The following is a 14,217-nucleotide window of genomic DNA, read 5'->3' as shown; positions in this document are numbered from 1 at the left end:
TACTGCCAGTGTACATATGAATGTATATTAGAACAAATAAAACTAACAAAACAAACAGATAAAACAGGAGCTGATGCATAAAACAGAAAAACCACAGTCAGTTGCACAATGAATGCCACCTTCTCCATCGACCAGAAACCAAAAGAAGTGCTAGTGGTTGTTGATGGCATTGTTGTAGATTCAGACATTCACAGGCATGAGGAGAATCTTCAGTTTTATGCTTCCTATTGCAGCCAAGAGCATCTGAATATTGATTTTAGGACATCCAAAATTATATTTGTCAAAAGGCTTGACTCTCACAAATGTCAAACTTGTTGAAATAATCTTGAGCAAATAAAAACCTATAAATATCTAGAAGGTTGTTTTTTGGGCTACAGGCTTCTGGAAGGCTCATGCTGAGTTTGCTGCAGCTAATTCCCAAAAACATTTTATGGCTAACCTCATTTTTTCCCCACCCTGGAGGAATATATTTTGGATCTACAGCTATCAAGGAATAAGGCTTTGCCCCAATTACTGCAAGGCTGTGTTTGAGTGAATTTTTTTCCCCCTTACACAGTTCGAAAAACCCTGATACCGAACATTCCCACTGGTTCATTTCAACAGTCTCCCCACTCAGCAATGCAACAGGGAAGGTTTCATTACATTCTGCCAAAGGAACAACTCTGTCCTTGTGGAATTGGAGATGTCCAGATGGTAAATCATGTTCTCTTGCTTTGTTTTTGCTATCAAGACACCGACTCATTGCCCCCCTGATGAATTTTATACCTGTTTACTCTTGACAGATTGGAACATATCTAAGTTTTATACTGCTACCTAAATGTTAACCCAAGGATCGGTTTGATAATTGTTCATTGATATTATTTACATAAATGTTACATTCGATATAGGGGATCAGAGAACATTCTTCCTTGCCAGTTAGTCTGATTCCATTGTATGCTATGACATGCATGTATACGTACAGTGCTACTGTTATTTGCTTGTCTTCTGATGTGTGTTTGTATCTTTATTTGTTTGATCGAGATAAATAATAAGATAGATAATAAAAATCTATGCATATGTGAAATTGCTAGAAATTGCATCTAGAGACCTGGATATCGAGTCATCAATGTAAATTATGCCGATTGTTTAGTTTTTGTTTTAATTTGGTATGCTGCCCAGAGACACATGCAACTGAGATGGGCAGCTATATAAATTCAATACATATTAAGCTTAAGTAGGCTACCGCATACGGAATAGGTACTTAGATTCAGCTTTAGAATGGATCAGGGTTAGGAAGCTAAATCTAGATCTGGCTTTCATAAAACAGTTGGTTAAAAGGTAAAGGTAAAGGTTCCTGTTTAGTCGTGTCCGACACTAGGGGGTGGTGCTCATCTCTGTTTCATGGCCGAAAAGCCAGTGCTGTCTGAACACACTTCCGTGGTCATGTGGCCAGCATGACAGTTACAGAAGGCTGTTACCTTCCCACTGAAGTGGTACCTATTTATCTACTCGCATTTGCATGCTTTCAAATTGCTAGGGTGGCAGGAGCAGGGGCGAGTGCGGGAGCTCTCTCCATCACGGGGTGCTCAGGTCTCTAACCGCCAAACTTGCAACCTTCTGGTCAACAAGCCTGGCATCTTAACCACTGAGCCACCACACCCCCTTTAGTTGGTTAATTTTATTATTTTGCTCAGTGACCAAAACTGAGTATAATTTTAAGAGAATTTGACCTTGAAAAACGGAGCCTTATAAAAATAAAATAGGGCATTAAAATTCAATGATACACAGAATTAATTTATTAAATAAATCAAACTGTTAAATAAATTACCTATTACTAAAAACAAAAGCAATAACATACTTAATTTAAGTACAGCTAAAATGTTTCATTAGTGGCTAAAATGTTAAACTCTGTTAGCACTAGGAAGATAGACATAAATAAATGAATATGAATTCATTATCTATGTTATTTAATTTTGTAAAATCATGATTTTACAATACTAAATGACATCGATAGTTAATGAATTCATATTCATTATGAATTGATCTATATAATAATTTTATTGGGAATAAAATGCTAATATCCTAACATATTGATTTATTAAACTACTGAGTATGTGTGTGTGGGGATATATATATATATATATATATATATATATTTAGTAGTTTAGTAAATTAATATGTTAAGATGTTAATATTTTATTTACAAGGTAGTTTTATAATTTAGTAAATTAGCTTTAAGTAGTATTCAGATTTGCTAATATTTTATTTTATTCAGTAGTCTGAACTAGTTTATTAACCTCTATTAATCTTCTAGAAAATGCCTTAGGCATCTTGATCAACCTTTTTCTACAAATTATATGAAATACACTCAAACAACAGGCATCTATGTTCCACCAGAATAAATTATGTAGAAAATATATTGATTGGAAATTGAATGAGAATAAAAGCTAAATGTGAGATGATTTAAATTTGTTTATAATAGTTCTTACCTACAATGGAAAGGATGACAACCACAAAGTCAAAAATGTTCCATCCAATTGTGAAATAATAATAGCGCAGGGAAATTAGTTTGAGGACGCATTCTCCAGTGAAAAGAACAATGAATATCAAATTAATGCGGTAGAGAATGTCTTCTGTTTGTTTACTCTGATCATCTGTTTCGACCATCATGGTGATCATATTAAGGCAGATAAGAATCATAATACTGATGTCAAATACTTGTCTGGTCACAAAATCAAACACCATGCCTTGATATTTGTTCTGAAGTATAAAAGAAGAAACAGGATTTAATGGAGACTATGGTGGGCACATTTGTTTAATTAGAATTTGATTAAACCAGGTAGCTAATAAATATACAAGTATGAAAATTCAGAAAACAAACTTTAAATATCCCACTCTCCCCTCTCTTCTCTACCCAGTAGCTTAATTTAAAATTATTTTTTGGGTGTGAGTTGATTGGGATTTATTTATTTATTAAATTTCTCTGCCATCCATCTCACACACAACGACTCTGGGTGGCTTACAAATACTAAAAATAGAGAGTCACTAAAACAATTTGATATAAATATGTAAAAAATACAAATACAAAGTCTAAAATATAAAATATAGCATATAAAATATACAATTCAAGATGGGAAGCTCTTAATCTTGGCACCCTCACAGAGCCAACCACCCCCATGAATGGCTGTCCCCCCTCCTAAATATTACTTACCCCTGGCCTAGGTATAGGTTTTTGAGGCTTTTTAGATCCCAATTTTTTCATTGCATTGTAGTACTTTTTCTGTTCTTCTGTCATAAAGATGTCTTGGCCTCCAAAGTAATGGCATGAGATGAAAATTGGTTATAATCATATTCTCATATTCATTTATAACATTTCGTTCTGTTATACATAGGGTCGCCATGAGTCATAAACAATTCGACAGCAACTAACAACAACAACATAGCATATTACAAGCTAAAAATAAACATTGGGCCTAATTTATTTTTATAATGAAAATGCTACATGGTTCTAACCATGTTAAAAAAAAGTGACACATCTTAAAACTTCAGTTTATTTTCACAACTTGTTGAATAATAATTTTACTTAAATAGCCGGCTCATTTCAATAGCTATTATTAAAGATTTTATTTAGAGGCTAACGTGTAAGAAATATTTAAGGGAAAGGAGAATCAGTGTTCATAGGTGAAAAGGGGGAAAAAAGCCACAACTTATGGCAGTATTTTCTTTCAATGTTTAAAGACAACTTTTATCTTGTCTCCAGAAGCAGCCCAAGGCCAGCTTTAAGTCACATGGAAGTAGTACCACAACATAAGACCACCCGTGAGGACTTTCTATAGCTCATACAGAAGGAACCTTCAGAAGTTGGTGATAATCAGCTCAGTAGGTTTGGTGTGGGCCATCATCTCCCATCTGGCCATTGAGCTCTGTGCCTCCATGGCCATTTGTGCTGTGGTTACTGCTCTTACACGGCTATTTTTTTCTTTTGGGGGAACAGAGATAAACGACCAGAAACACTGACCTCATGTAAGACCAAATGCAGGTCTTCTAGGAAGTTGACATTCTCATTGTTACACAGAATTAAAGCATCAGAAAATTTATCAGTCCAGTGTGAAATTGCACATGTGGGTTCCTATCATTCATATTGTTATTGTTGTTGTTGCTATTATTATTATTAAGATGATGCTGGGTGTTGCAAACAACTTTTGAAAAGCTCCCAGGTCAAACACAGTCATAACAATTCTGAGAATCCCCACAAGAGTCCCAAACAGGGAAAAAAAAGAGTTGCACATGTTCTAGATGGACAAGTATAGATCAGCGAGGAAGCCCAGGAGGAAAGAACTTTAGTAATTGTTCAGGACTGAGCAGCCTGAAAGATCAGCTGGTTCTATGCCCAGGTTTTAGCTATGCTAAAGTACTAGCATTTAGATAAGAGTGATTGGGGAAAGATGGGTGTCTTTTCTTTTTTTTGCTTTTGATTATCCTGTACTTCTTGGTGTGTTTAATTCTGGCCTCTGTTACTGCATGAAACATACTGAGGTGAAGATGTACCTCAAGAATCTGTTATTAGATCTTGCATACAAACTCCAGAAAAATCTTAAATCTCTAGCTTTCACAGATTCCTCTGAGTATGGCCTCTCTTTCCTTATCACATGATAGAGAAAGAAAGTGCCTACCCAGAATGGAGGGAAAGTCAGCTCTGCTATTTACTATGTAACTTATCAGCACTTTAGACAGCAACTCTTCACCTTCCAAAGACTCACTGCTGTATCAAATGATTTTTCCCTCCAAGGTGGCTTTTCTACCAGCCTTAGGAGAAACAAATCACATCAGTCTGTCTCAGCCATGAGTTCCAGCATGGATCTTGTGCCACTCTAAATTCTAACAAAATGTATTCTGAGGTTAGTATTTGAAAAAAATGTGCAGTTCCTTAAATATCCAGTATTACACATCTGCGCTAATGCAAACCTTGATTGTTGTGTTTCCTCAAGACTTCTGAACAAAAGTCTTATTCAAAATTTGAGCAGCTGAGGAATTTCTCTTCCTAAATACTTAAGTTATGAACAACACAGTTAAGCTAGAAGCAGCTGCAAATTTGAGCCCAAAATAAAAGCTATTATTTCTACAGCCAGAACAAACTGATGAAATGTTACAATTTGGTTGATTAGGTTGAAGAACTCACTTTGCCAGTATGTGAATTTCTGTCATACATTCCAACAGATCTCATTAGCACATGATTCTTATATACAAAGACAGCAATCAAGATGACTACTTTGATTATGGGTTCTTAAGCTCATGATTGTCAACCATTCCAGACCTGTTGCATCATTGCATGATAGACCAACCATTGCTCCAAATTTTGCAACAGAATTGACAACCTCACACTGATTCTTGGAGAGCATTTTACATTCTTGAATAATGTCTTGTAAGAATTCTGCATTCTGCACAAATGTGAAAGGTTTTCAAACCATTAAACATTATCTTAATTTAATATGTAGAGGTTGCAGGAATGGTTTTGGAAGTAAAGGATACCCTGCTGTGTTTGCAAGTGACAGGTTTCTGCTTTGACTAATCCAAGCCAAGGAAGAGAAGAACAGATGTTCTGATATTGGTGCACCATTTCTGTAAACAAATTATGTCTCAGACCAATCATAAAGTTTCTTCTCATTTTAACACTGATAAAAAGCAGATTCAAAGAGCATGGTTGAATTATTTTTAATTTAATAAATTAATATTTAGTGTAAATTATTCCTATGATTTAAAAATGGGATGGGGTGGGAGGGAGATGTGTGGATAAGGTTCAAGTATGAATAGTATTGATAGATACTACAGTAAATATTAAAGCCTCCAGTGTGAGAGAAAAGGAGGAGATAAAACTGAATATTCAACAGATGAATTCAAACATTGCTATTCATACTCCTCAGGGTTTTGCAAAGCATGTGTTCTCTCCAATGACTGTAAATATTTGTAGGTCTTTCCAGTTGTTTATAAGCCTGATTTATCAATTCACAGAGGTCATGACTCTGGCTTTAAGAATGATAGATATAAATACTTATCTTCTTTTTTTGTTGATTGAAGTTATCTATAATGACACCAATAAATAGATTCAGGGTAAAAAATGATCCAAAGATGATAAAGATAACAAAGTAAATATACATATAAAGGTTATCTTCATACTTAGGCTGTTCAAGTACCTACAAAATAAGTAACATGAGAGCAAAATCAGAAGAAAATTATTTGCTCAAAACATACAAGTTAGCATTAATTTCAAATACATTTACAAGGGCTATATCTTTATTGCAATTGTCATGGAATTCCTCATATTATAATATCAGGGCATTATTTATATACATAAAGGCATTATTTAATATTACCAGATTTTCTGTTCATGTGTTTGCTAACAAATAAGCAAAATTCTAGTGATTTTACAACATCCGAAAAATCCAAAGTACTTACTTTTCTTGAATCAACTGCTGCATACATAATATCCATCCATCCTTTAAATGTGGCCTGTATCCAAAAATATTTAAACATATAAGTGATGGCAATCAATGGTATCCATCTTAATCTGTATCAACAACAGAATATTCCAATAGAAATATTTTATATATACTAACACATCAAATGAGATGAGTTTAAAATTTTGCTTTCTGTGGACTGGATTCAGGTTCATGGAAATTTCACTGGGTTCAATAAAGTTGAGTACGCATAGGATTCAAGGGGTCACAGGTTATGCAGGATTAGCCTCTTCCACCCTAAGCTCTAAGAATTTTAACCATACATAGTCCCAAGTGGGACATATCTAAGACCCATTCCCCAGTCTCCAACCATATTCCTGACCCATGAAGAAATTCAGAGAAAATAAAACAAATTTTCTTTTTCTTTTGTACCCCTAGAAGAGGAAAGGAACATGTCCTCATTTCTGCCCTGGTCTCTGCAGTTTTCAAGGAAATCATCACAGGTCAGGGTTATGGCTGGAATTCCCTGGCCTACAACTAGGTTTATTACATTGAACTTCATTTCAACTGAATTTGGTCCCAATTTTTTTAAAAAAAGAATGATTGCATTGTCTTCCCCTTGCTAGGGACTTAGGACTTTTAAATAAGTCAGAATCAAATAAAATTTAAAACCCAATGTTTATGTATACTAATTATACAAAGCTTAGGTACAAAGTATGGTATATTTGAAAATGGGGAAATAAGACACCTTACCAAATCATTATTTATCTGTTTGTTAACTGACAACATTTGTATGCAGCCCCCTAAGATTAAGTTCTCTGAACAATTCACAATCCACAAGGATTAAAAGCACAGCACAATATAGCAAAGGAAACCACACTCATTAGCAATGAAGGTTTTTAAACAAAGAGGTTTGGACTTCAGACCTTATTTAAAAGATCTGGATGAACAAAACTGTCTCAAATCTTCTCTTGATACTGAAAAAATTATAAAGACATTACTAGGAGAGAACCTCATTTTATTAGGCAAAGGAATTTAAAGTAGATTCTTTGAAGATCTTATCTTGCAGCGTAAACAAGTTAAAAGAAAAGCAAGCCTTAATTAGTACACTTTCAAACACTGTAAACTGGAAATCCTTGCTGATCTGCTCAAATTATTGAAGAATTCCAGTAATTGTGACCTACATCTGGACCTTACTACCCTCTCTGTTGCAGATAAAAAGTTTGAATCTAAATAAGTTGCAGGCTGTCTCAGCAGGCTCTGGAGGGGCGGGGTGGCAGCAAGGGAGATGAGAATGATGCCAGTCATGTTGTGACTTTGCAGTGCAAATTCCACCCTTTTTCGGTGTGCAGTGTGATGTAATGTAGAAGGTTGCTTTTGTTAGAATGATAAAAGTGACAAGTTCCTGTGGACACAGCCAGACTGCTGGTGTTCTAAGTTACCTAGCATTGGCATGATAGTTGCTTGGGAAAAATGTTCAAATAAAATAACGGAATTGAGAAACTTCAGCTACTATTAGTCAAATAAATAATATGATTGTTTTTCCAGATCATCATAAGATGCTATGATGGACTAGTATCTCCCCTTACCATTACTTTTGCTAATTTCATCATCACAGCAGAGAACCCTTATTAAGACCCTAGAATTGCTCACACTGAAAAGGAGATATAAAACTGAACAAAATAATAATAATAATAATAATAATAATAGATAATAGTTTATTCGGTCAATGACCAGCAAAAATAAAAAAAATACACCAAAGTAAAATCAAATAGATGAGATAAAATACTCGCATAACAAAAATAAAATAACACATAAAAATTTGGCATATAATACTATAATGGTGCATTAATTACTTGTGCAAGTGTAAATCTAAAAATATTACAGACTATGAAGTAAAATATACAGTATATTATCTAAAAACAAGATAGCTAGTATGTGTTATATCTAGAGTGATAAATAAAATGCAAGTGATTATTTCTGTAACCAGTTATGCCTTATTTTCATTGCCGCTACAAAGAATTTGGCTACTGCACAGGTGATAAACAGTTTCAAATCTTCTAGAAGATGATTCACATAGAAATTGTCTGGTCTTCCTGGAAATTTACATATCAGGAGCAGAATATAAGCAGACCTGATATCCCTTTACAGCGTAGTGTGAACTTTTAGAGTGTGAAATGGCTTTGATCTCCTTGTTGCCACACGGGCAGGTACGCTCAGCTAATGGGGTTTTGGAGTCTCTTCCTTGCAGTGGTGCAGATGGGAAGATGTTATGCCTGGCTTTAAAAAATGCTATTCTCAGCTTGGGGAAAGTTAGATTTTGTAGGTATCTTAATAAATAAGTGCCCTTATTTATCAATTTCGGCCATGTTGGGGCAACAAAATATATATATTTTCAACCTCTCTAACAGGTAGACATAACCCAGCATATTGATTAAAGCTTGCTATATTATACCAGTCAGCTGTATTAACAGGATTAGTTTTGCAGACAAAAGTCCACAGCCAACCCAGCTGAATGAGCAAGAAGTCCCTCCAACTTTAGCTGTGCTGGCTTATCACATTTTGAAGCAGGGATGGAAAGTACGTGGCCGTCTAAAGAGGGGAGGCAGAAGATCATCAAATGAACTTTTTTTTCGTGTCAGAAGCACCTACCAAGGATTTGCCGGTGACATCACTGTTGCCCGGGGGATGCCCGAGGGGGGTCCTTTCATGTCCCTGTTATTTTCCCATTGAAGTGGTACCTATTCATCTATTTGCATTTGCATGCTTTTGAACTGCTAGGTTAGCAGGAGCTGGGACAAACTGATGGGAGATCACTCTGTCATGTGGCTTGCGCTCTTGGGTTTCGAACTGCCAAGCTGCCGATCTTAACGGTCCTGACTCAGTGCCCTAACCACTGAGCCACCGTGGCCCCATCAAATGAACTAAAATGACTTGATTTCCCATGGAACATAAAGTAAGTTTCAACATAATCAAAGGGGACATTATATTCCCAGAACCATTGTATCTGACCAAAATGTAAGTGCCTTATTTGATCAAACTAACTTTTCACTATGCATTAAATAAATAAGAAGCCTTTAAAGAATTTTCACTTACTACTTGCAGTAAAGAAAGGTACCCAAATCCTACATTATCAAAGTTAACTTTCACATTTTTCCATCTGGCAGTTTCATTTGCATGTATGAGATTCTCACACTCAGTCTTATTGGCAACTTCATCAATGCTGAACATGTCGCCAGTTGTGGTATTAACACAGTGGTAGAACTTGCCAGCAAACAAGTTTACTCCCATGATGCTGAAAATCAGCCAGAATATAAGACAAACAAGAAGTACGTTCATGATGGATGGAATTGCTCCAAGAAGGGCATTCACAACCACCTAGTACAGAAATACGGGAGGAAAAGAAAACAGTGTAAGAACGGGTGCAAAATTAATACAATTATTCTGTTGCATGAATGCATAATTTACTACCTTTTAAAATTAAAGCAAGTTCTAAAAGGCTAAGCACTATTTTGAGTTTAACAGAACAATGTTTTAAAATAACTTTCATATACTTTCAGCAAGACAAAAGATGAGAAAACCAAACCACCTAGATTAAAACAAAATACTAATAATGCTAATAGTAATATGAAGAATGTTGATATCTATAAAAGACAAATAGATGTTAAAATTTCATATAAAACAGTACAAAAAACTAAACTACAAGAAAATAAATTAGTCATTATAAAGAAAAATGAATGTTCTTTCTCCAAAATTAAAAACAGAAATATCAAGAATATTGAGTAAATCAAATCAAAATTAGCATATATTTCAAGGAGTGAACTCAACCATGCATTTTTATTACAAAGGTTAATTTCTTTGCATAAGAAAGCCAGACACGTTTGCAACATGTGCTTATTTAAGTAATCACATAGTTTATTTCAAGCTCCAGTCTTTATTAAGCAAATAATTCTATTTTAATTAAACATTTTGTGAAAAAATAAAGGGATGAAAAATTCATAAATCAATAGAGGGGTGTGATTAAAGAATCCAGAAACACTAAAGTACAGCAAAAGATATAGCCTAATTCCTTAATTATAATACCTATGCAAGTTTATTCAAAAAGATTGGGGTGGAATGCTATCAAGAAACATAAGGAAGTGAATATTAAGACCCCATGAGCAGAATCATAGTAGAAATATGGGTTTATGGTACATTTGGCCCCTAAGGAAAAGGGAATGACTTTTGCTGATTGCCTCTTTGTTCTCAAATCCCCTGAAAATCTATTCCCATGGAAGAGCTCTCCTGAGTAGGGGGAATCAGTGGACCTTTTGTTGTTGTGGGAGCCTCTGGTGGATCAAAGCTCCTTTCATGAAAAACATGGCACCTTTGGAGATCCAATCTAAAGTTTATGCCCCAACCAAAGTTGCTGCAGGGATGTATTCGGGGTGGGGTGGGGTAGGATTACATAAATGTTGAAGCATGCAACAGTTTTCTATATTAAATAGTATATTAAACATCCTATACAAGGAATGCTTTAATTGTGGAATCCCTTTCCATAAGTCTTACTCCTGGGGAAGAGAAGGGGAAAGAGTCTGAATCACTCAGCTTACTACTTATTACTTATTACGACTTATTACTTATTACAACTCAAGCTTTTGAACTAAGAAACAGAACTGTGTATGCAAGACCCAAGTGTGCTTCATATCCAGTATGAGGTCTAACATATGCAAAGCTAGCAGGTGAATCAGCAAAGTACAGTTTTGTATACAATAAATCATGTTTTTTAAATGTTACATTTTTCTGTTTTTGATTTGGAGTACCTTTGATGTATACCCACTTGGTATGTATCAGCCCTGTGATATAGAATAGACCAGTGTTTCTCACCATGAGCAACTTCCAGATATGTGGATGCCAACTCCCAGAGTTCATAATAGTTGGCTATGCTGGCTGGGGAATTCTGGGAGTTGAAGTCCATACATCTGGAAGTCACCAAGGTTGGGATACCCTGGATTAGACTGAGAGAAATCAACTAATGGGAACCATACCTTACACTACACAATCTTTTTAACTATGTTGAAAACAAGCAAAATGAAACACTAATATGGAACTGAGGAGGGAAGGAGGTCTGACTAAAATAGAAATTGGTGTGTGGATTTGCACTATTGTCCACTGGTTAAAGTTATTGTTTTCTCCAGAAGACTTGGGCTCTTTCCTCATTGTGGATAAATGTGAAACAACATGGAAAAGGTCATCCCTGAAAAAACTACAACACTATGGCTTCTCAAGAGAAGCCATTCTGATGCTAGGCTAGGATTGAGCACTTACTGCATTCAAGCAACATGCTAGAAGTTTGAGGTTCCAACTGGATCTATTTACCCTACATAGGAATATGTTGCTGAGTAGACAAGCTGCTGTTAAGGGGAGAGGCTGGCAAGTTTCTTAAACCAAATAACTGTCCCTAAACTCAGAAAAGCACTAACATTAGCACAGTTCAGTGTCCTTTCAAGAGTAGCTCCTGAGGGCAAATATAAGAAAATTCTTACAATCTAAGATTGTGACCTTATTCAGAAGGAACCATTAAATCCATAATTCATGTCCTGTTTACTAGGTCTTCTATAAGGATGCAAGGACCCAATTTATAACCCCCTATTTGGTGAAATAACCAGACAATTTTGATGTATTTATGTACAGTACAGTAACTTTTATCAGACTACTATGATTTCATTTCTTTGAATGTGGCTAAATTTTGTTATACCATCTGTAAAACCAGACATGTCCTGATCACCTCAACTACAGTACCTAGTTATAATTTTCTATTGTTTTTATTTTATTTGATATCAAAACTGTTTAGTTGTGTAAATTATTTTATTAACTTGAGGAATTCTGGTCAGTGATCATAATAAAGAGTACTACAACTAAAACTCCTCCTAACAGAGAAGTTGATCTGTTTGTAAAATTGTTCTTATTAGCACACTAGAACACCAACAGAACTGCAGACTTCTATGTAATGTATCTTTCAAAATAGATTCATCCATAATGTTTTTTAAGCATTTGATCTGTTCTATTCATGATTTGTGAAGAATCATGTTAAAAACAGTAATAAAATAGTATCTCACAATATGAGAAATTTTAGAAGAACTGGATTTAGAAGAACTGGATTCCTCCATGAGCACCGATTTGCTGGCCACCTCAGTCAGCAGATGTTAAAGGATGAAGAAGAGATAGGACCATATTTGCCAAGTGACCTGCTTTGCAACACTGAAGCTTCCCTGTGTCCTTCAGCTGCAGTGAAGGATGCTACCCTATTCCCACTGGGGGGATGTGAGGATGAGACAGCCAGAGTCTACGTGAGCTTTCAAGTCTTAAATTCATATTTACCCCCTTTTGGAGTATAATCTCTAAAGCAAATTATCTCTAAAGCAAATTATTTATGAAACTTTATCTTGGGTTGCTCAGAGGGAGGACAGAGTAAAAGAAATAGAAAGCCTTATCTGAAACCCCTGCAAATAAACCTATTTACAGTACTGTATCAGTGTACTTGAAGGTCATATCAACTGTGTGGGCTTTAACACTCCGTTTGAAGATTACAACCGAACACAAAAAAATTGGAACGTTGTGAAATTTGGTATCTAAACTAGACTGTGCTCCAGGAATATTAAAAAGAGATAATTTGCTATTTCAACTATTCCCAAAGTTGAAACAAAATTCAGCTGCAAGCATAATTGGTGTTTTTCATGGAATTGGGCTACAGCAAGCAAAATGCTTCAGGCAGGTCTCATTTAGCCACCATCATATTGGACGTATCACTGTTTGGAAACCCTGCAGCCCCTCCATCTCATGCAGTTCATTGGTACGGATTGTGAGAGATTAGATTTCTAAGCATTTCGTGAAGGAGCTGTGGAAGTATTTCCTAATTCTTTTTGACATAGTCAGAGATACACACAGTCTTTCCTTACTCCAAACCCTTCTCAGATGAACCATATTTTTTGTTTTTCTGCCTTGAAAAATAGAAAAGGCAGCATGTTCTGTCCACGGATACTATTTGCAGATCTTAAGAGACTGTGAAGGTAGCAGCAATGATTGCCATCTGGACTGCATTACCTAAGGGGCAGGGCTAACAGGATCCTATTAGTACAAATACAGAAAGAGCTTCTATTTTTAGCCTTCAAGGCTGGCCCACTTTCCCTTGAGAGGAAAAGAAAGGCTCATGTTCAACTAGCCTTTAAACTGGGTAATTTTCGACTCTAGCATCCCAATGGGTTTCATAGTTGACTGGAAATGTGCACGTTAGCAAAATTCCTAAGCCATTCTGTAATGCAAATGCCTTTTAACATTGATATGAGGACAGTCCTCACATCTGAAGAAATTCTAAGGAAAAGTTATTACTGTCAGACAGAAAACAACGGGAATATAAGAATGCTCTTATGTATACAGTAATATTCACTGGCATCATCCCAAACTGTGGTGGGCTGAGGTGGTAGAGAGCATCCTAGCTGGCGGAGATGGGAAAGAGCAGCCTCAACAAGTTGCTACCTGATAAACAGGGGTGTGTGTGTGGGTGGGGCTGGTGCAATAGGCCCACTGTGATTGCCATTGTGGGAAAATGCCCATTTCATGCCCATCACCTCCAAAAGATTAGGGAGTACAGGTTGAGATGAAGTAGCAATTATCTAAAACTAACTTGCATACATCCCAGTTAATAATTACAGAACCAGCATGTATTACCAAAACCTGGCTGAGTGAAGGGGATAATGTTTCCTTGTCAGAGATGGGTCCTTCAGCAAACCTGACATCAGGGCTG

The 14,217-nt window shown here is 35.8% G+C and overlaps 1 protein-coding gene across 1 annotated transcript in view; it reads right to left on the bottom strand.

Annotated features, from left to right (window-relative positions):
• Positions 1–14,217, bottom strand: part of LOC134507533 (sodium channel protein type 1 subunit alpha) — a 96,431-nt gene that overhangs the window by 3,902 nt on the left and 78,312 nt on the right. The window contains exons 22-26 of the mRNA XM_063318235.1: positions 9,531–9,812; positions 6,433–6,486; positions 6,029–6,170; positions 3,191–3,288; positions 2,469–2,739 (exon numbers count right to left, since the gene is read on the bottom strand). Of these exons, the coding sequence (XP_063174305.1) occupies positions 2,469–2,739; positions 3,191–3,288; positions 6,029–6,170; positions 6,433–6,486; positions 9,531–9,812 (847 nt within the window). The remainder of the gene's footprint in view (positions 1–2,468; positions 2,740–3,190; positions 3,289–6,028; positions 6,171–6,432; positions 6,487–9,530; positions 9,813–14,217) is intronic.

Source organism: Candoia aspera, chromosome 1, assembly GCF_035149785.1.
Source record: "Candoia aspera isolate rCanAsp1 chromosome 1, rCanAsp1.hap2, whole genome shotgun sequence".
In the NCBI taxonomy this organism is placed as follows: Eukaryota; Metazoa; Chordata; class Lepidosauria; order Squamata; family Boidae; genus Candoia; species Candoia aspera.
This window is presented reverse-complemented; position numbering and strand designations above follow the sequence as displayed.